Source organism: Falco naumanni, chromosome 6 (genome assembly GCF_017639655.2).
Source record: "Falco naumanni isolate bFalNau1 chromosome 6, bFalNau1.pat, whole genome shotgun sequence".
In the NCBI taxonomy this organism is placed as follows: domain Eukaryota; kingdom Metazoa; phylum Chordata; class Aves; order Falconiformes; family Falconidae; genus Falco; species Falco naumanni.
The window spans coordinates 91,484,399-91,503,866 of NC_054059.1; the positions used below are offsets into that span (position 1 = coordinate 91,484,399).

At 50.8% G+C, this 19,468-nt stretch overlaps 1 protein-coding gene across 1 annotated transcript; it reads left to right on the plus strand.

Moving 5' to 3' along the window:
- Positions 1-19,147, plus strand: ARHGEF33 (Rho guanine nucleotide exchange factor 33). The gene is made up of 14 exons (XM_040599389.1): positions 1-27; positions 946-1,110; positions 2,730-2,851; positions 3,771-3,913; positions 5,244-5,303; positions 6,514-6,729; positions 7,368-7,497; positions 8,818-8,950; positions 9,750-9,833; positions 10,720-10,803; positions 11,618-11,766; positions 12,634-12,819; positions 14,516-15,269; positions 17,044-19,147. Exons 1-14 carry the CDS (start codon positions 1-3, stop codon positions 17,179-17,181), a joined length of 2,391 nt encoding a protein of 796 aa, XP_040455323.1. The 3' UTR covers positions 17,182-19,147.
- The last annotated feature ends 321 nt before the right edge of the window (positions 19,148-19,468 follow it).

The following is a 19,468-nucleotide window of genomic DNA, read 5'->3' on the forward strand; positions in this document are numbered from 1 at the left end:
ATGTTAGGCCGAATTTCTGTTGTAAAGGTAAAAACCACTGGTACCGAAGCGCCTTGGGCCGCGACCTTGCCATGGGTTTTGTGCAGGCAGAACAAGTGCCATGCTCACAGCAGCGGGGACAGAGCTCAGGGGTGCCAGCCTGAGCTGCCCCGGAGGGGGTGTCCCTGCTTAACCCTCCGCAAGCCGCCCGCCTCCCCCACCGCCCGCTGCCACACCTGCCTTGTCCGCTCGCTATGCCGGCCTGGCTCGGCCCGGCCCGCGTCCTGCCTCACCCGGCCACCAACCAGCTGCCTCCAGCTTAGGTTGTGAGCTCCTCCGGCAGCACTAGGGCCTCTAGGGACAGAAACCAGGGCGAGCGGGCAGCGGCGCTGTACGCTGGGGAAGGCTTCCCGCTCCCTCCCCATGGCGAGTTAGAGAGCCGCCTCCTTCCCCAGAAAGCGCCCACTGACCAAGGACAGACCTTCTCCACAGCCCTTGGAGAGCGAAGAGGTGTTAGACCCGTCTGGGGGGAGCACAAGCCCCACAGGCGCGTGGGGGAGGAGGATGTGCTCAAAAACGGACGTGTTCTTGATTGCCCAGCCGCTTTGGGGATTGATAATCTGGCTGCTGTTACTGCAAACCTTCTTGGCATGTTTCAGGCTGTCCTCTCCTTCCACAGACTGACAGGCTGAAAACTGCCAGGGAGCCTGGAAAAACTCTTCTCTCTAACCAGGGGCACGTTGACTGCCCAAGGCAAACATCTCCTACCCTGTGCTGAGGCTGCAGCAGGGGCCGAACCTCCCCTCGTGTCTCCCAGCCATGGCAGGTGGAGGAGAAAGACGACAGCACCTTACAGGATGGGGTACACCCCGCCTTCATGTCACTGAGCCATGAGTGACCCTCGGGGACGCAGCTACCCACGTCTGGGAGGAGGGACTGAACCCACTGTGTTTGTGGTTCCTCTAGTTGCAGGCATTAGCCTCTGAGTTGAAGGCGGGTTTCACAGAAGCGATGCAGGAGCTGTCGCGGATCCAGCATGGCGAGTACGCCCTGGAGGAGAAGGTCAAGAGCTGCCGCTGTGCTATGGAAGAGAAAGTGGCCGAGATGAAGAATTCCCTCAACACGTTCAAGGTAGGAGTGTGACCTGCGGGTGGGGCTGCATACCTGCCCCCTTTGCCGAGGTGTCGCGGGGCAGCACTCCCCCGTCTCCATCAATCCTTCCTGCTAGCAAAGAAAACGAGCTGGCCCTTGTGCCAGATGTAACTGGTGGGCTTCCTCTGGCTTTGTGTCGCCCCCGACTGCTCCCGCCCAAGTGGAACCCCTGCCCTGCCCTGTTTAGCCTTCCTGATGGGCCACGAGGCCGCGCTGGGAGCTGCCCTGGGCACAAGCAGCCCTTGCTCTGGGCTGCACGCCGAGGGGCACGGCCTGTTCTCAGACCGCCGCCGGCCATACCTCGCCCTCCGCCGGGTCTCCTACACTTCCTGCAGGAACCAAAGCCACCGGGGAGCAGGGAATTAACACAAAACCCTAAAGCCTTTGAAGCTGCATTCCCGCAAGGCCGGGAGGAAGCACTGCCTGGTTTGATCCCACCCGTGAGGATAAAGACAAAGGACGGGGGAGAGAGCCTAGCAAGAAGGCTTGACGTACACTCTAACCCAGCTAGCATCTCCATGCAGAAACTGGATGGCTGCCTGTGAGGAGGCAGGCGGGGGAACTGTTTTATTGTTTTTATGGTAAATTTTCCCCATGGGGTTTTTCTGAGCCGGTAATACCTCGTGAGGTTAAAGAGGGCTGCTTACTGGGAAAGGCCGTTACTGACCCCGTCAGAGGGAGAGACAGATGGCACTGGAAAAAAGGAGCCCTGTGGTCCCAGATGAGTAAGGGAGACAACATGAAGTGTAAGGGTGCATATCAGAGGTTTTGAAGCAACGAGAGGCAGCGTTATTCAGGATATTGTTATGGGGGAAAAGGGGGTTTTACAATCCAGATACAAGGAATTATGCAAGCAACAGGAGGGGCAAAGGCTGCTCTCCCTCTGCCTCATGCCCACGTTGACTGTCCAAACATTGAGCTCCCAGTGAAGCCACCTCCTTTCTTGGGGAAAATCCCTCTTGATTTACAAGAGACTCTTGAGCCCCTCTCGCCCATCCTGCTGCTCACATTGATGAAACCTGTAGGAACTTCATGCGTCAGGGAGCTCTGCATCCGAGTAAGACTTGGTTGAAACTGCCTGAGGAAGGATGTGCTGACAGGGAGGTTGCGGAGGGCCTAATTTCCTTAGGAATCCAGGCTAAAAAGGCAGCTTCAAGGCCTGACTGGCAAAAGCTTATACATGTGAGTGATCACACTGGGATCTGAACCAAGGGCAACATGTGAACGCACATGCTGGAGAACCGCGGAGGGAAACACGTCTCCTCAGGCCCACCTCCAAACGCCATTAAAGGCAGGAGTTCTCGCGGTGCTTTTCAACTGGTGGTGGATGACACCCTATGTCTCCATCTCCCACCAGTGCCTTAACCATGTGACATCACACTATCTTGGGGGAGTTGCCCGGAGCTGAATTATGGCTTGCCATGCTGCGCATGGCATTTATTACACACACTGAACTTGCAAAGGAAGAGTGTAGTATCACAGAGCCAATCTCTGCGGCACCCTGAAGCATCTCTAGTGCACACCAGCCAGCATGTAGAGCCGTGCTGTGTAAGGCTGATGGGCACCCTGGGAATGCTGTGCTTTTGCCTGTTTCTCAGGAGGAGCTCAGCGATGCAAAGTCAATGATTGAAGAAATCAGTGCCAAGCAGGAGGAAATGCAACAGAAAATTGAGCAGCTGCAGCAAGAGAAGCGTCGGGAATCACGGAAAGTGAAAGCTAAGTAAGGGCCCGAACTCCAGGGCTTCGGAATTGGTTATTAGCAGTGGTATCCATTTTGTTCCTTTCCTTAACAGCTTAATTTCTTAATCTTTTCCTGGCTGGACATGTATACCAACCCTGATTTTAACTGGAAACTCCAGCCTTCAGTTCACCCCAGGCTTTTAGACACATACCCCATGGAGCAAACAGCAGAAAACCACCAACACCTCACTGGGATTCCAACCACAAAATAACCTCAGCAGCTCTCAGGGGAACCAGGGCCTGGTGAAACACACAGACCTGCTAGAGACATGTTGGGGCAGCAATATCATTGAAAGTCAGGAGCCTTCACCGTTACAAGCTATTGCTAAGCCACCCCCATCCAGACAACAGCACTGCAGTTTCCCCTTCCAAGCGTGCAGGGACTCAGTGGGCTCCCAACAGTGCGGTCATGCTCTGCTTTCCTGTCACCGGCCTTTTCTTCTCTGAGCAGGGTTATGCAGAAGCATGTTTGCACACTGCTGGGTCCCACTGTTGCTGTGATGAAGCAGATGGCTCATCCACCTTGGCCCTGATTAGCCTCCTTCGGAAAACAAGAGTTTTGATGACGGGCGTACAGCTGCCTTGATGCAAACACTTTGCAAATCCAGGCTAGCATGTTAGCTAATGAAGCCATTTAATTATTAGATGAAATATACTCTTCAAAAGAACAGATCTGAAATAACCTCCTTTAGCCAGTGGAAATTACTTCCAGAACGTTGTTCTTGAACTGCATCAAAGCCAACTCCATCAAAGTCAGCTCCTTTCCTGGTCTGTGCTGGAGTTGTCCCACTTCTGATGCTATGCTTGTACTTGTACTGGTGGCTGTCGCAGCTGTAGTGTAGGAGCTTCACCTGTAGCATTCATACTTTCCAACTGCCTTACTCTTTGTATTTGTACAGAAGAGCACAGAAGGATGACCATGGGTCACAGACAGTGCCTACACCTCTCCAGGGCAGCCCATTTCGATCCATTAACCTCCCAGAACCTGTGCTGATCAATGAAGATTTTACAAGTCTTTTACACAACGTGACTTACGAAAAAGGTAGGAAATAGAGCAGGCAAATACAGCATCTTCCTTAGGAAAAAAATCCAGAAGGTGGTCACTAGGGTTAAGAGGATACTGAGTTTTCCTCAGGTGCCAGCAGCACAGAAAGAGAATGGGGGTGCTTTCCGTGGCGGCACTGCTCCTGGGTCCAAGCAGGCATGTGCTTCAGCCTAGTCTCACGACAGCAACCTCAGTGCTGGCCCGGATTCAGGAGATGCTGCTCTGTGAGCACTGTCCCAGAAGCCATTGCTTGCTTCCACCAAGGAAAGGGAAGCAGGCTAGATCATCTTCCCTGTAATGCTAGTGGTGCAGCCACAGAGCCTGGCAGGAGCCCCTGATAAAAATACTGCAACCTGTGTATTTGTTTTCATGTAAGGGAGCGGGGCACAGAAAGGAGGATCGCTGGGACTGGGCTAACAGAGAACAACTGGTGTCATTAAAGGGGCCATACCCGTGGTTCATTTGACAAGGGGACGTGGGAGCTGGTACCTACGCACAGTAGGCTACTGGGGTCACCGCTCCTTGCGTATACATATGGCTAGGAGAATCACCACCCCTTGCTAGCTGCGGATGCTGCTGACCCATGGTGTTAGGGTTACACCTTGACCAACTGCCAAACACTTGTGAAGGCTGGAATCAAAGAAAAGGTGATGGACCAGAGCCTGTTTTTCTGTAATTAACTTTGGGGATCTAAACTGGTCTATCACTCTCTTGCTGTTCAGACAGGAAGATGCTAAAACCATATACATTTAAAATGTCAAGAAAGGCAGAGACTGGATGAAAACCATGTGCTGTTTTCTACTCTGTTCTGCTCAGAATCTGGCCAGTCATGCCCCCTCTGCCCTACTCCGAGGTGGTGTGTTAGCCCTCTCCCTCACATCCCTCTTGCACATCCACCTCACCCACTTATCTCACTCCCCCTTTCTTTCCAGTCATCTCACCTTTCCACTCTTCAATAAGCTCCTTTCCACCCAAAATGGCAGTGTCAGGCCTCCATCCTCTTGTTCTGCCTGCTGGGTGCCTTCTACCCAACGTGCACCTACTGAGCAAGGGCAAGTCAAGACTGTTCATGTTCCTCTGCAGTCATACAGCACCAAGCACAACAGGGAACTCCCCTCACTAGCCTGCCTGGCAGGTGCTACTGCGACAAAGACTGCAACAAGAGCCACAACAGTAAAGATCCTCCTTAGGGGAAGATCTAACAGGGGTGTTTCCACAGCAAAAATGTGAAAGACTTGAGGATCTAACCATAGTGACTGGGCTGGGCAGGAGGAATCCTGCTGTACAGCTGTCTCTTCTTGTAAAGTTTCCCTTTGTTCTTCAACAGTGTCTGACACCAGGATCATGCCAATGGGAGAAGGAAGTGTGAAAGTCATAGCAGGTCAAGGTAGGAAAATATCAAACTGTCAAAAAAAGAGTAGGGCAATGACTCAAGAGTGCTTGCTTGCTTGCTTTACTGCAGTTAAGGAATGCTTTCAAGGAACGCATTCCACAGGAATGTCTATCACTTTGCCTTGTACCTCCATTTTCATACTTGGCGTTGAGATATGAGGGCAAACCTGCATCCCTGAAGTGCCAAATACCTGACAGACAACGCAAAGGATTGATATTTGGCAGGGAAAGCCTTCCTGCTGCTCTTTTGGCAGGCTCCAAGTGCCTTTGCAGAAAGGAAGAATTGAGGCTTACTGATGTGGCAAAGAATGATGAAAGTGCCATTTTGCCAGTGGGGAAGAGATGGTCTTTGCAGTGACTACACACCAGTAGAGCTGCTGCGCTGTTTATTCACCCACCTGTAGACATGTCTGAATACTAACAGCGGAGTTTTTCTGGAATAAAAACTATTGGCCACAAGTAACAGAAGGGTATAGTAAGGGGAGACCAAGGATCCTGGCCAGCAAAAGGACACATAAGAACAACAATTAGACGTTTGCACTGCTCACTAGAAGCACTCACTGTTCTGGATGGCTCTTTTGCTCGACTCCACTTGAGAGAGAGAGAACAAAAGCTAAGGAAAATTGTTCACTGCAACCCAAATTCAAAGTATTTGCATTAAAGCAATTCTAGCCCAATGGTTCTATGTACCTGCACCCTCTCCTACCTTCTCTGTGATTTAATAGCCTCAGACTATCAGTCCTGCTGCTGCTGTATAATCACATCACTCTAACAAAATTTTTAAGAGCCATGACAGTTTACATCCATCGAAAATGGCATTTACATCCAAATTATAATACTTTGTTTCTACAGTACCTGCCAATAAGCACCATACTACCAAGTCCTGAAGTGTCCCAAAACCCTGAAGTGCAACCATACTTGGAATACATGGGGTTTTTTCTTTACCAACATGTGTCTAATTTTTGACCTTATTTGGCCTGCAAATAGATGCTGGAAGAGTGCAAACCTTGCTCTGCTGAAGTGCTCGCCCAACTGCATTTCATTTTGTAAAATAATGCTACAAGGCTACAGCCTTTGCGAAGCACAGAGAATGCTTCAAGCTCTCCTTCCGGTACTTCAAACAGACGATAATGCAGGTTAGCTGCCTGCTGTAGCATACCTGTCAACTGAGATGTCAGGATCCATACAGCTGTTTGTCATTGCAGGAGCAACCATAGAGACAGATGACAGCCTCAAGCCTTCCTTGACAACAGAGGGGCAGTCAAAAGTGCATCTGCCGTCAACAGTGTGGAAGCAGCCCAAGGACACCAAGGACTGGGGAGATGAATACATTTCCAAAGAGCAACCAGAGAGAGGGAAAGACATGGGTCAAAGCAGATACAGCTCAGCAGACAACATCATATGTGAACCATCTTTGGCTGGTAAGGACAGAATGGAAAACCGTGGCTACAGAGGCTCAAAGCTGTATTCCTATCTAGTGTGAGCTGGTCGGTAATCAGCTTCTACAGGAGGCAAACAAGCCAGTTTCTTCTGCTAGGGGGGGGATGTCTCAGGGCCTCAGTCTCCAAGACTTCTGGCCTCTGTATTTGCTGGTCTGTGCCACTGACAGAATTGCTCTGCACCCAGGACACCCATTCTCCTTTCCAAGACCTGCCAGACTCAGAGTACTGACAGGACTGTGACAGTGTAGTTGCTTAAGCAGGTGATAAATGCAGCTTTCTGTTCTGCAGGAAACTGGATGTGAATCCCTGGTATGAGTTGTTTTGCCTTTGATTGCTTGCGTTGTTATTCTTAGGAAAAAAGTGGTATTCATACAGGAAAACACATTTACTTTGGAGCTTTCTTAGCAAACTGTGGTTCCAGTCATGTCTGGGGCATGCTGTAGCATCAGGCTAGAATTTTATATTTTGGGGAAAGCAGACACGCAAAGACAAGACATTGGTGTCACTTTTTGACAGCTTCTCCTTTCATGATTTAATGTCAGATCACCAGTCTAACATGAGGCTGTCCTTGAGGTCAGCATTTCCTTATTTTAAACATAACCATTATCTTCTGGAAGCGAAAAGGCAGAACATCGCTTTGGAGCTGCTGGAGTCAGAAAGGAAGTATGTCATCAACCTTTCCCTAATCCTGAAGATCAAGGCCACGCTGCAAGGGCCAGATGTGAAAAGGAGTACCAAAGAGAGAAGGTATTTGATTTAGTGTGCTCTCTCTTCAGGGGAGTTTTCTTCAGTCAATGTTCTTTCTGCATCATCCTCTCTCCCACTTTTCTTTCACGCACAGAGATATCTTGGAACAATTACAGCTTATTTCTAGTTGAAAATTGGAGGCACTGGGAAGGTTTCTGCAGTGACTTTTCTGCCTGTTCTTGCACCCCGTCCACGTTGCATCCCACAGCATTTCACTACTACTTCATTTCAGTCTCCTTCTGAGTCCCATCAGTCTCCTATTCTTCTTTTGCGCACCTCCTGCCTGTACGGGAACAAAGCTCTGTGCATTCACTGCCTGCTTCTCCCAGTGCACAGCTCCAGCTCTAGGAGCTGCTGTGGGCATAAGCCCCTGGCTAGTGGCTGCTATCCATCAGGTATCATCTATACACACACACGTATTTAGCACAGACACAAGACCAGTGGGACTGACCCAGCGCAGCAGTCCAACCCAGCTCTTTGCAGAGGCCATCCTCTATGGCAGCTGACTCGGCTCCCAGGATGGGATGGCTCCTACAGCTCTCCCCGTTCGCTCAGCTTTGGCCTGGGAGTTCCCAGCCCCTAAGCACATCTGGGAAGCCCAGTCCTTGCTAGCTCTCTTCTTTGGCTCTTTGCATTGTCCCTGTGAGCCCCACATCCAAGGAGTCATTTGACAGAAATTCCCTGTAGGATATGTGGTACGTGGGTTGATGTGGACTCATTTAAGCAGTTGCACCACACACCCAGTTCAATGTGAAGCACGATAGTCCGAAGTGAGCTTTTATGTTTACTCTTTTTCCCTGGCACCTTTCTATATGGCAAAATATTTCAATATTTGACATCTTCATCCTGATTCTGGGTGAAAGCGGCACGAAATGACAGAAAGCGCATTCTGACCAGCCCCATATCAAGGTACTGGCTTGTTGAAGCACCTCACAAATCAGACAACACACAAAGCTGAGGAGCTCTCCTCCAAGCACTCTATGGGATGGCTCAGGGCCACAGCCCTTCTTCATTAGCCACACCAGCATTGCCTTGGGCTTTTTAATTCTGCAAATTCTGGCCAGCTACACAATGCACTGGAGAGTTAGGCCAAGAAACCTTCAAAACACTGTAGTAATAGCCTACTGGAAAGGGTACCTGCATGTACACAGCGGCCAAAACAGGGCCTCCTGGCGCAGCCAGGACTCCAACAAAAGTGGTTAATGATACCTGTGTTTAAAGCAAGCCTGTGCTGACCACCCACGAATGCACGCTTCAGCAGTAAACACTTAGGGCTGAGCTTCTGCTCTGCATAACCAGTCTGATACCGTCTGCCTGCAGTTTCTTCCCCAACTCTTTGCGGTACCTGGTCCAGCAGCATGTCGATTTACTTCACGCTCTGCAGGAGCGAGTCCTGAGCTGGCCACGACAAGGGATCCTGGGAGACATCTTCCTGAAGTTAACAAACGATGAGGTATGTTACAGACCTCTCTGGACTCCTCTTCTGCTACGACTCGTGACTTCAGTGCCGCTGGCCCACAGGCGGGCCAAGGCCCCTTGCAGCGAGGGGCTGTGCGGTGAAGCTGTGCCCAGTAAGGCCTTTCAGCCAGGCTCCTTTGAGCAGGGTCCCAGTGCACGGGAGCCCCTTTGTTACAGCACCCGGCTGGTCAGGGAGCCCAGACCTCCCTCGGGGCGCGCAGCCACAGAGCACAGCCCTCCGACAAACGCACGAGACCTAGACTCGGTCGCAGGAGCATGAGCCTTGACAGCTTGGGTGTCTGTAGTCACAGCGAGGGTGTGAAAAGAGCTCCCCCCAATACACTTTGCTCAGAGTTTTGACTGGGCAGGTCCCCTGGCCTATATGGTTTGTAGCCCCAAGTAAAGCAGCACCTGCTTCTCAGGGAGGAGGTGTGCCCAACCCACTGGCAAGCAACGGGACCTCTCCTAGAAGGATGTGTAAAAGCTCATCTGGTGCTTTATAAATTTTAAGAGTCTTAAATAATAAAAGCCTCTTCCTCCCCCCAGTCTCTCTACCTCTCCCATGTGCTATAAAGCTTTATACACTGTGCTCAGCAGCTGAGCACATTTTATTAAACGGCCTTTCTTGAGAAGTCCCAAGCCCTGAAAGCTCCACACAGTTAGCAGCTCTGCCGCACTGACGAGCTCCCAGGGTGGCGGTGGGGGGAAAATCAAGAGTTTCTCATTCTGGCTGGCTCTATGACTAAAAAACTCATCTTAAGTTTCTTCATTATTTTCTCCTTTCCTTTTGTAAGAATAATTTTCTGGACTACTACGTTGCTTACCTGAGGGACCTGCCCGAATGCATCTCTCTGATCCATGTGGTGATCCTGAAGGAGGTAAACTTCCTGGCTGCTCCACAGACACGTAAAGGCAACACGCAAGCCCAGAGCTCCTCCCGTTACGCTGCCCACTGCAGGACTCTCCTGCCAACCCACCTGTTCTGTTACCAAATGCCAGCTTCCCGAAGGTTGCCATGGCATGCACCTACACAAAGGCAGCTTTAAAGTTTTTGTCACTCTGTGTAACCAAAGCTGTATTTCTGCTGTGACATGAAATAAATTCTCTAGAGCAAACCTTCCAGAAAGCTTGCCTAGGCACATGCTAGCCAAACCTGTCCCAGGCAAACAGTGTCTCCTGTAAAACGGAGGACTCATCTGACCAAACCCCCACTCTTGGTTTCTCTAAGTGCTTTAGAGACAAAACAGTCTCTAGTGTTCAGCTTCGGGTATTTGGTCTCACGCCCTTGATTCCTGGTTTAAAACCAAGCAAGTTAAATATAAAGGTAGTTTTAAAGTCTAATAACTAAATCCCACTAGCTCACTTCCAAGATGTCTTAATTGAGAAGCCGATCTTGTTTTGTTCAATTCATTTGAGCCTAAACTAAGAACTTCACTTTGAACAATACTGTCTACCTGAGGTTTCAATGAAACTTAACTAGTGCACTTTAAACGTACACCCCCTACTCAATTAGGCTGAGTGTCCCTCATAGATGATCCCCAACCTAAGAAATTTCATCTTTAGGACTAGTATTACTGGTGGAAGGAGTTGCAGATACCCCTTTCCAGAAGCAAGATGAAGACCAGTGTACTGTCACCACAACTGGTGTGCTCCTGTGAACTGCTGTAACTGCTTACAGCACAACTACTTGGTAAATCCCAAAACCACGTGGAAGCAGATTTGTTTTATGGGTGGGAAAGACTGAACTTGCTTTCTCTATTTCAGGTAGAAGAAGAAATCAAGTCTGATCTCTACATTTTGTTCTTCCATATAGTCCAGCGAATCCCTGAATACCTTATTCATCTACAGGTAGGGCCCCAGAATCGAAACTGTTTTGTTGAGCTCTTATCACATGTGACTTTTAACTGAGAGCTTGTATTCAGGCATGTACAGGTATAGGGCTTCTGGCTAAACCAGCAGGCTCTGAAAAAACAAACCAACCACTTTTGAAAGGGAAAGCCAGCTGAGAACGGCTTAATTTTCACAATTTTCACCCGAAGCTTGCTTCTATTTGCCCGTTTCTCCATTTGGTCTGACAGAAACAGCTTCTGTGCCCCGGGAAGCTGAAAGATCTGCTGCCTGCTGCTGCTCTGGGAGAACAGGAGGCCAGAGATGGGGCACATCTACTGTGAGCTCCAACCTAACTCCTGTAACAGAGCTGGCCTCTTTGCTGAGTGGTCCACATGCCTGTCAGATGAGAAACTGAGAGGGCTAGAGGCTCCTAGGGCCCAACAACCTTTCCTACAGAGAGCTTGCTGATAAAAAGTTCTGGTTCACCGGAGTGTTATCTGAATTGTACCAAAACATTTCAGACAAGGCAAATGACACAGAAAGCAAGCCCTACAAAACCCAAAAGATCAGTTTATTTATCCAATGCTAAACTCAACCAGTGCATTGCCTGCACACTCCACAGTTACAGTTACAGTGGTTACTTGTGTATTTGCACTGGAGTAGTAGGAGGCAGGCCCCCTCCCAGCCCCTCACAAACTGGTGCTGCTGAGAAGAGCTCGCACAGGGCAGCGCTACGGGCACTCCAGCACACTAATCCATGGTCCTGACAGCGGCTTCTCCTAAGCAAGGGTTAGGACAGCCTCCAAACAGCCTGTTCTCCTCTGTGCCCCAGAATGTCCTGAAGTTCACGGAGCAAGAGCATCCTGACTATTACCTGCTGCTGGTGTGTGTGCAGCGCCTCCGGGTTTTCATCTCGCACTACAGCCTCCTCTTCCAATGCAATGAGGACCTGCTTATACAGAAGAGGAAAAAGCTGAAGAAGTAAGCACAACATCAGCTCTCATTCTCTCCATCACCAGGGAAAGGGAGGTGCAGGGAAAGCCTGGAAACAGGGGGATGTACATCCAGGCAAGATCAACAGGCACACTGTTCTGTTGAAATAAAACAAATCCCTTTGCATATGAATGCTGGAGAACGCCCGCTATTGGCACGTGTCCTCCAAACAGAGGTCAGGTTTGGGGTGGGCCCTTCTTCTAACTCTGAGAGTGAATGGAAAGTCAGCTTAATCCTTCTAAACATAGCAACCACATGTTTTAGGGGAACAGTTGATTCCTTAAGCTGATGGCAGTCACTCCCCAAAAGGGAGAATCCATGGGGACTTAGCTCAGGGCCCTGGTGAACACCAAGACTGTTGCCTGAAGCCCTCACAGACTAAGACTGAGAAAGAACAGTATTATCTTATTTTACTGGGGGAGTGGGGTGGGAGAAACAAAAGCCTCCCATAACCTGTTTGAGATGAACTGTGATAGAAACGACCCTGAACATAGATTCTCAAGTTGTGGTTCAGAGGAGTTCCTTTGAAATCAAGACTTTTTACTAAAATTAACTGCTGGTTGCTTTTGCTCCTTGTGATGATTCGCTGGGGGAACAGGACAAGATCAAACTTCAAGGGAAGCTTCTAAGTATCAAGGGTGGGAAAGGGCTGGAGCAGACTGCTGGGGGGGGACTGCTGTCAGGACAGCTATTAAGAACAGGACAGAAAGCAGGCTGCCCTGCTGACTGGGACAGACTGGGTGAAACGGGTCCTTCCTTGGGGCAGGAAGTGGTGAATGGGAATACTAAGGTCCCTCCCAGCCCTGTTTTCTGTGGTTCTACATGCTTGTGCTCATTGCCTGCCTTATTTCTTAGCACGACGATGGATTTCTCCTCCCTCAGGTCATCCCTGGTGAAGCTGTACAAAGGTCTCACCTCCCAGTGTACGAGCCAAGATGTTTCTCCGACACCCAGCGCAACATCTATCCGGGACAGCGGGATCCACTCCGAAGAGACAATACAGTCATTCCCACCAGCGCCTTCCTCTGGCACGACAACCCCGTAAGCCTATTGTCTTAGTAGGCGGCTTTCAAAGTAGCTTGACAACTCTTTCCTCACCCATACTATGCCAGTGACACCAGGCAATCACAGATTGCCATTTCCAAGACTACCCTCCCTGCCTGTGCATAGAGAGATGAAGGGCTGGCTCCTTCCTGCTATCCACTGCTGTGCAGCTTACAGGCAGGAAACATTTCAGAGCTCTACCCAGGGCTGTCACTGCTCTTGCTAGCTGTCTTAACCATATACCAGGGAGGACATGGATTTGTGTAGGCCTGGCAGTAGTGTGCACAGTAACACTCTGCATTATTCACTGTCAGCATCACAAGAGCTAGGAAACATGACCAAGGTCTCAGACTAGCAATAAAAGTACTCTTCCAGACAGCATGTCATTGGATAATGGGAACCACTATCACAAGATGCAAAGTACAAACGGGTTCAAAAAGGCACAAGACTAACTCAAGAAAGACAGGGCTACTGGTAGCACACAGCAATCTGGCCATTTCTAGCCTACTGAGAAGGTGCCAGCTGAGATCATCATCAAAGGAGCACACCAGACGCGTCTTTTTTCTTAGGTCAGCAATTTGTGGCTGTTGTGCTTCCTTACATCATTTGACACTAACAAGAAGAGCTTGGCTTCATGGTTCTGAGTCCCTCCTCAAGTGGCAGGGTCATTAGGTCAGTCCCTGGCTGCCTCCTCACCAGCCTACCCAAGCCAACCTCCCTCCCCTCACAGATACGATGTTCCAGGCCCCCATTCTGGTAGCCTCAGCTGGTGCCTCCCCCCAGTTTCTCCACATTCGTCCTGAACTTAGGACCCAACACGGGTCCAGGTGGGGCCTCATCAGCATTGAACAGATGTGGGGAAAGTAACTCGGCCAGCTTGGCTAGCTATGCAGCTCCTAATACAGCTCAGGTCAGTTTGCCCTGTCTGCCATAAAAGCATGCTGTCAGCTTGTCTTTAACCTAGCGCTGGCTGTAATCCCAAGTTCATACCAGGGCTGCTGCTCAACCCAAACCTCCCAGCCTGCTCTGATACATGGAGTTATCTTGCCTCAGATGCAGAGCTCTGCACATCTTGAACATCGCAAGGTTCCTGTTCCCCCACTCCATTCATTATATCCCCAGAAGATGGCAGTGGGACCTTCCTAACTAGTGTTTGTTAATGGAGATGCACACCCTGCACCTAAAACCTCATCCAAAGCAGTACTCTCTCCTGACTTACCTGCAACACACAGATGGCAGGAGCCCTCCAAGTACTCCTGACACTTCTGGGGACAGTCACCCTACCCAAGAGAAGAATCTTGTCCACTGGAAAAGACAGTCAGGTGACACGGAAGCAAGACACAGCGCCTCTACATTACAGAAAGAACAGTAAAAATCCAAAATGCAGATGAGCAGGAAAGAGATGGACCAGTTGGCTTCTCATCTCTGTTTCTATTCATTTCATGGCGTAGAGCACAAAAATCAGCCAAAGCTACTAGATAAGTGGTTCTGCCGCTGCTGGCTTGCTCCTCCTAACCCAGCCAGGCAATTAGTAGCAGCTCTGTTACCAAGATATGAAAATACCTTTTGGCTTTAAAAGCAGGAGAATGGGGCTGGGGGAGTGAGGGGGGAAGCGGGCTTGTCATGTTGTCTCTCAGTCATCCTTTAGTATTCCACTTCCTTCTGTTTTTTTGTTTTGTCTCTTATTTTTAAGGCATCTGATGCCCCAGATGAAGAAACCCCAGCCAACCGTGATGGAGAACATCCAAGCTGTAAAGTCCCCGGACTGGGAAATGGAAAGTAGAAAACACGAGAGGCCAGAGAACATCCTTGCATCTTCTCAGCTCACAGAGCAGGAACTCAAGGCTCTGACAGCCCCCTTACAATCCATCCCTGAAATGGAGTATGAAGCACCACCAGCTGATGCAGTGGGAAACACTGAGCGAGCCATCAGGACCTCTGTGGAGCTGCTGCAGGATGCAAGGAACTTTGCGCCAAGCTACGAAGAGTTCGACTACCCTGGGGAGGTTTTCACTCTGCCAGGCCCCTATGAAGACGATGCCTTCCAAAACCTTGCTCTCTTTGAGAATTGCTCCCCAGCCTCTTCCGAGTCCAGCTTAGACATTTGCTTCCTTAGGCCTGTTAACTTCACATCAGAACCAGAGAGGACAGATCACGCCTTACAGCCACTGCCTAAGAGCTGCACTCCCGTAAGCAGCAGTACTTACAAGCGTGAGATGTTCCACAGCAAAGGCAAGCAGCTGAGCAGGTCTCTGAAGGAGCTGCCAAGGAGCGCTGAGGGTGTGAGCACCAGACTCTACAGCACACGGAGCAGCAGTGGGAGCCGGCTGCAGCAGAAGCAGGAGAGGAATGTCCAGCCTCACATGATCTCAGCCTCATCTCGAAGCTCCCAAAGGGGCTACTTCCCCCCACAGAGAGGAGCGGGTGAAAAACAGAGCTTTTTGGAAGTAAGGAGGCTTAAATAGAAGGAGGAGAAAAAAAATAAAAAATGGCACGTGGTGGTGCAGAAGCAGCAGCAGGAGAAACATCTGAGATACAGTTAGGGTAGAACATGCCAAAATAGCTTCCGAGTCCACACGCTCAAAGTCCTCATCTGCATGTACATGCCCAAGGGCGGGATAAGACAGCTTCTTTCCACAGACATCTTCCCTGGGGACAAGCATGGGCTTGAGGCACGCGGCTGGCTGAGTGACAGCTAGAACACCCTTGCGACAAGCTAGCTTCTCCTGTGTCTCTAGCTGTCACCAAGCTTCCTCCACAAGTAAATGTATCCGATCAGGGTCACCAAGTATGTGCAAAGCTGTTCAAAATTAGTGCTACGGGGCAGTACCCAGTTAGAAAGGTGCCTTTCCACCTGCTGTGAGGAGTGCTGCATTAAAAAAAGCAATGGCTTTAGTGTCAGGTCCTCAGCCAGTGTAAACCAGCATGGCTTGGCCAAACTCGGCCCATTTACACCAGCAAAGATCTGGTCCATGGGTTTTGTTTCACCCGTGTTTGTTGCATGGATTGCAGACCCGTGCTAAAGTCTGTGTGAAAAGAGAGCCCAGCAACTGCGGCCCCTCAGACAGGCACTGGCATGGCAGGTGGCACTCGAGCCCGTCAGGGACACCCGGTCTTGCAGGAACAATGTTTCCGCCGTCTGCAGTGCCTGTTCAGCAGGCTGTGAGCTCTCGCAGTCAGGGGGAAGCTGCCCTTCACACCTCCCGGAGAAGAGGCCGAGGGTGCTGCGAGTGTTTAGCTAGTTGTCTCAGCGCTGTGTGGAGAAACACCCTCCTGTGAAAACGAGGCGAGATACGTGTGAGGCTGTAGATGCAGATGATGACGGGAGGAAGGTTCCAACAGCCTGACTGAAAAGGCAGCACAGAAACATCAAAAGGAAAGAGGAAAAAGTCTCGTGAGTGAAGGAGGTGGTGCACAGCTGAGCAGGGGAGATGAGGCAGAGGGAGAAGAGCCATGGGGCCACAACCACCCCTGAAACAGGAGCCTGTGAGCTCTCTGGCTCTCACCTGCACCGAGCTCTGGCCACAGCAGGGTGCAGATGTGGAGCTAGTCCAGAACAGCAAGACACGTTCTCCCTCACGGAGCAAAGCAGACCACGGTGGCACTGGTGGGCAGAACTGGCAAAAAGGGACTTGTCCAGAGCCTTGCTGAGAGGAACTCGGCGCTCTCCAGAAAGGGGGAGAAACCTTTTAGCAGCACATTTACCACAAGGTGTGTGTCCTAATGAAGCGTTCTGCCCCACAGATATAAAACCAGGCAGCAGCAGAGCCAACAGAAGAGTCTTTCACACCGTATCAGCTCAAAAAGCCCGAAGCCTCCCTGCCCCAGGGGTAAACAGAGCTCTTGAGCAAGGCCAGGGTGGGAAGCTCCTTCAGCTGCCCGTGCTGGCCTGCTCCCTCGTTGGCAGAACGGGCTAGGTAAGCTCCCCCTAAACAAAAAGCTTAGTAAGGAAGGAAGGCTCCAGTTCCCTCTAAAAATGCTTTTCCTTGCACTCCTCTGCCACTGCCTCAGCCTCAGAGCCAGCAACGAGCTCTCTGCAGAGGTGCCAGTGCTGCTGAGGCCCAAGTGACCTCCTGTCTCCCAGCTTTGCCAGCATCTTCTCACTCACCAGGTCCCTCCTAGCACAGAGAGAGAGAGAGGGGGAGAGAGAGAGAGAGAGAGAGAGGAGGGGACAAGGATGGGAGGTTGCAAATGCTGGTTAAATTGTCTTTTCCCTTTTAGGAGCTCCATGCAGAAGACAACACCAGGTTCTGCCAGAAGGATGACAATGAGCAAACATCCTTCAGCGACCACAACCCACGGCACGAGCCCAAGGGGGGTTTCCGGAGCTCCTTCCGCAAGCTCTTCAAAAAGAAATAAGCAGCCCCAAGAAAGGCAGGCCACAGCCAAAGCGCAACAGTGCTTCCCCAGGTCCCCGAGGGTGGAGGCAGGCAGCAAGGCCCCAAGATCCCCCCAACACAGTAGGTGGAGGGGTGGGGGAGAGGAGACTGTCACAACTGCCTTACAAATGTGTCCTGTTCTTCCCAGCACACGGCAGGGCCGGGCTACGGGTGGAAGTGGAGCTCAGCCAGCAGGTCCAATAAGCACAGGAACTTGCTGGTTTTCACTCCTCCCTGACTTCACTTTCCTTAAGAGTTCTGGAAAGCTTTGGCCAAATCCCACTACCTTCTCCTCCCCCTCATCCCCCAACACTGCCTGACTCGCCATACATCTTTGCTCTTCCAAATTCAAGCCAGGTCTAATTTGGGTTTACCCACAACAGGAGGTTACCTTTGCAGCCTTGGCATCCTGGCCAGAAGTCTGAAACGCCCCTCTTTCCTCCACTTTCAAAAAAAACCCCAAACCAACCCCAACAGAACACCCCACAAACCAACCCAAACGACCAACCCTGCCCCCCTCCCCTCAACCCAACAACCCCAAACCAAAACAAAAAATCCCTAAACCCAAAACCCCCAACCGAGACCCTCCACCGTCCTCCATCAATGAGGTCTTCCAGGAAGCCAGCTCACGTTACCCTGCTGGTTTGGGAAGGTCTGATAAGCATCAGCTGTAATACCTGGGCTTCGTGCTGCTTAATCAGCAGCATCCTTTCTTTTGGCCTTCCACCACTCCCAAACACCTTTTATGTGGCATGCTGTTTCTTGAATTGCCTCCTGCTGTATGAACCTCTGCTCCTGCTGTCCGAATTGCCTGTGCCTCTGGGCAGGTGATGCAGGTTGAGCCCAGGTCCTGCCAGGAGAGACGACGACTCTTCTCCACCCTATTCCCACCATGGATCCACACAGACACTGACACACAGTCAACCAGTGTCCTGGCTCCTGGTCTATAACAGACCTGAAATACTCTTTGCTAACTCTCTTTGACCTGACACGAGCCCCATCACGTGCAGCACCGTGCTTCGGAGCGGTTGTTGTAGCCAAAATTGAGGCGCTAGGGCAGGAAAGTCAACGGTGCCCCATGTCCAAAGTCACAAGCTCTCCTTCTTCTGCAAGGATACTCTTCCTCCCACAAGGCCGCAACACGCCACCCTCCTCACATCTTGACACGACAAACCCTCAGTAACGCTGTTCTCCACAGAATACTTTTTGTTAGAAAGGAAGTACGGAGAGAAACAGCCCTCTGGCGTCACACCCCCGCAGCCAGGGCACCGCTGGTGCAAGGCTGTGGCGTTAGCTGAAGCTGGGGCACGCTAAGGGCCGTTTCAAGAGGAAATGTGGTTTTATTGCTTTATTTTGGCAGGGTTGGGACACTGATCTGTCAAAGAACAGATCCACCTGAAGCGGTTGCGAACCGCCTCCTCGGGGCCAACGGCAACACCACAGGAGAAACACACAGGGCTGTGAGATTAGGGGCTTGGGACTAACACCGGCGTGACTGAACCCGGTGCCAAGAGAAGAGCAACCACCGTGCCGCACAGCTCTCCTGGCAGCGGCTGCGGTGCGGGGAGGGCCCGGAGCAATGTCCTTGGCTGCGGTGGCTCACACCCACTGCAGACGCTGGGCCTACAGCTCTCCCATAGTGTTGGCTGACCTGCACCTACCATCTGCTTTCGCTCCTCTGGTGGAGGTGAAGAGGAGTGTGTGTGAAAAGGGTTATCCACCCAAGACAGGCAAAATCCATCCTTTATCTCAACCAACGTTTTCCCAGCATTTCAAGAAAGTGACCAAGCAAAGCCCCATTTTATTTAGCTGATGCCTGCTTGACAGATTTTACTGGACCCAGAACAGTTCCCCAAAATCCACTTCTCCTTACAGAGAGAAAAAAACTATCACCCATCCATCCACCCACCCCTACCCCCCAGCTTCTGGAAACCATTCTGGGAAGATTTTTTATTTTTTTTCCAGCTTTTTAATGACACCCCCCCCCCCCCCCCCCCCCTTCCATCTCTTTCCCACTTCCCCACATCCTCATCAAATTGGCAGTTCCCTGGCCCTTCCCAGTCAGGACTGCTCCATGCTGACCAGCCACTGCAGCCAAGACACTTCCTAGGACTTCACAGCTTTCAGACAGTGCAGGGCCAGGACAGAAACACGCAAGAAGAGCCAGATACTTGTAACTGAAGCATCAGCAAAGCCTGTTTGTTCTGCAAAAGAATCAGCCATAGACAAGACTTATTTGTCCATGGAACCAGTTATACCAACACGGC

Coding starts and splice junctions, on each gene's coding strand:
- ARHGEF33 (XM_040599389.1), top strand. CDS start 1: ATGTTAGGCCGAATTTCTGTTGTAAAG. Junction 2,852..3,770: donor TCACGGAAAGTGAAAGCTAA/GTAAGGGCCCGA, acceptor GTATTTGTACAG/AAGAGCACAGAAGGATGACC. Junction 5,304..6,513: donor GAAAGTCATAGCAGGTCAAG/GTAGGAAAATAT, acceptor TTGTCATTGCAG/GAGCAACCATAGAGACAGAT.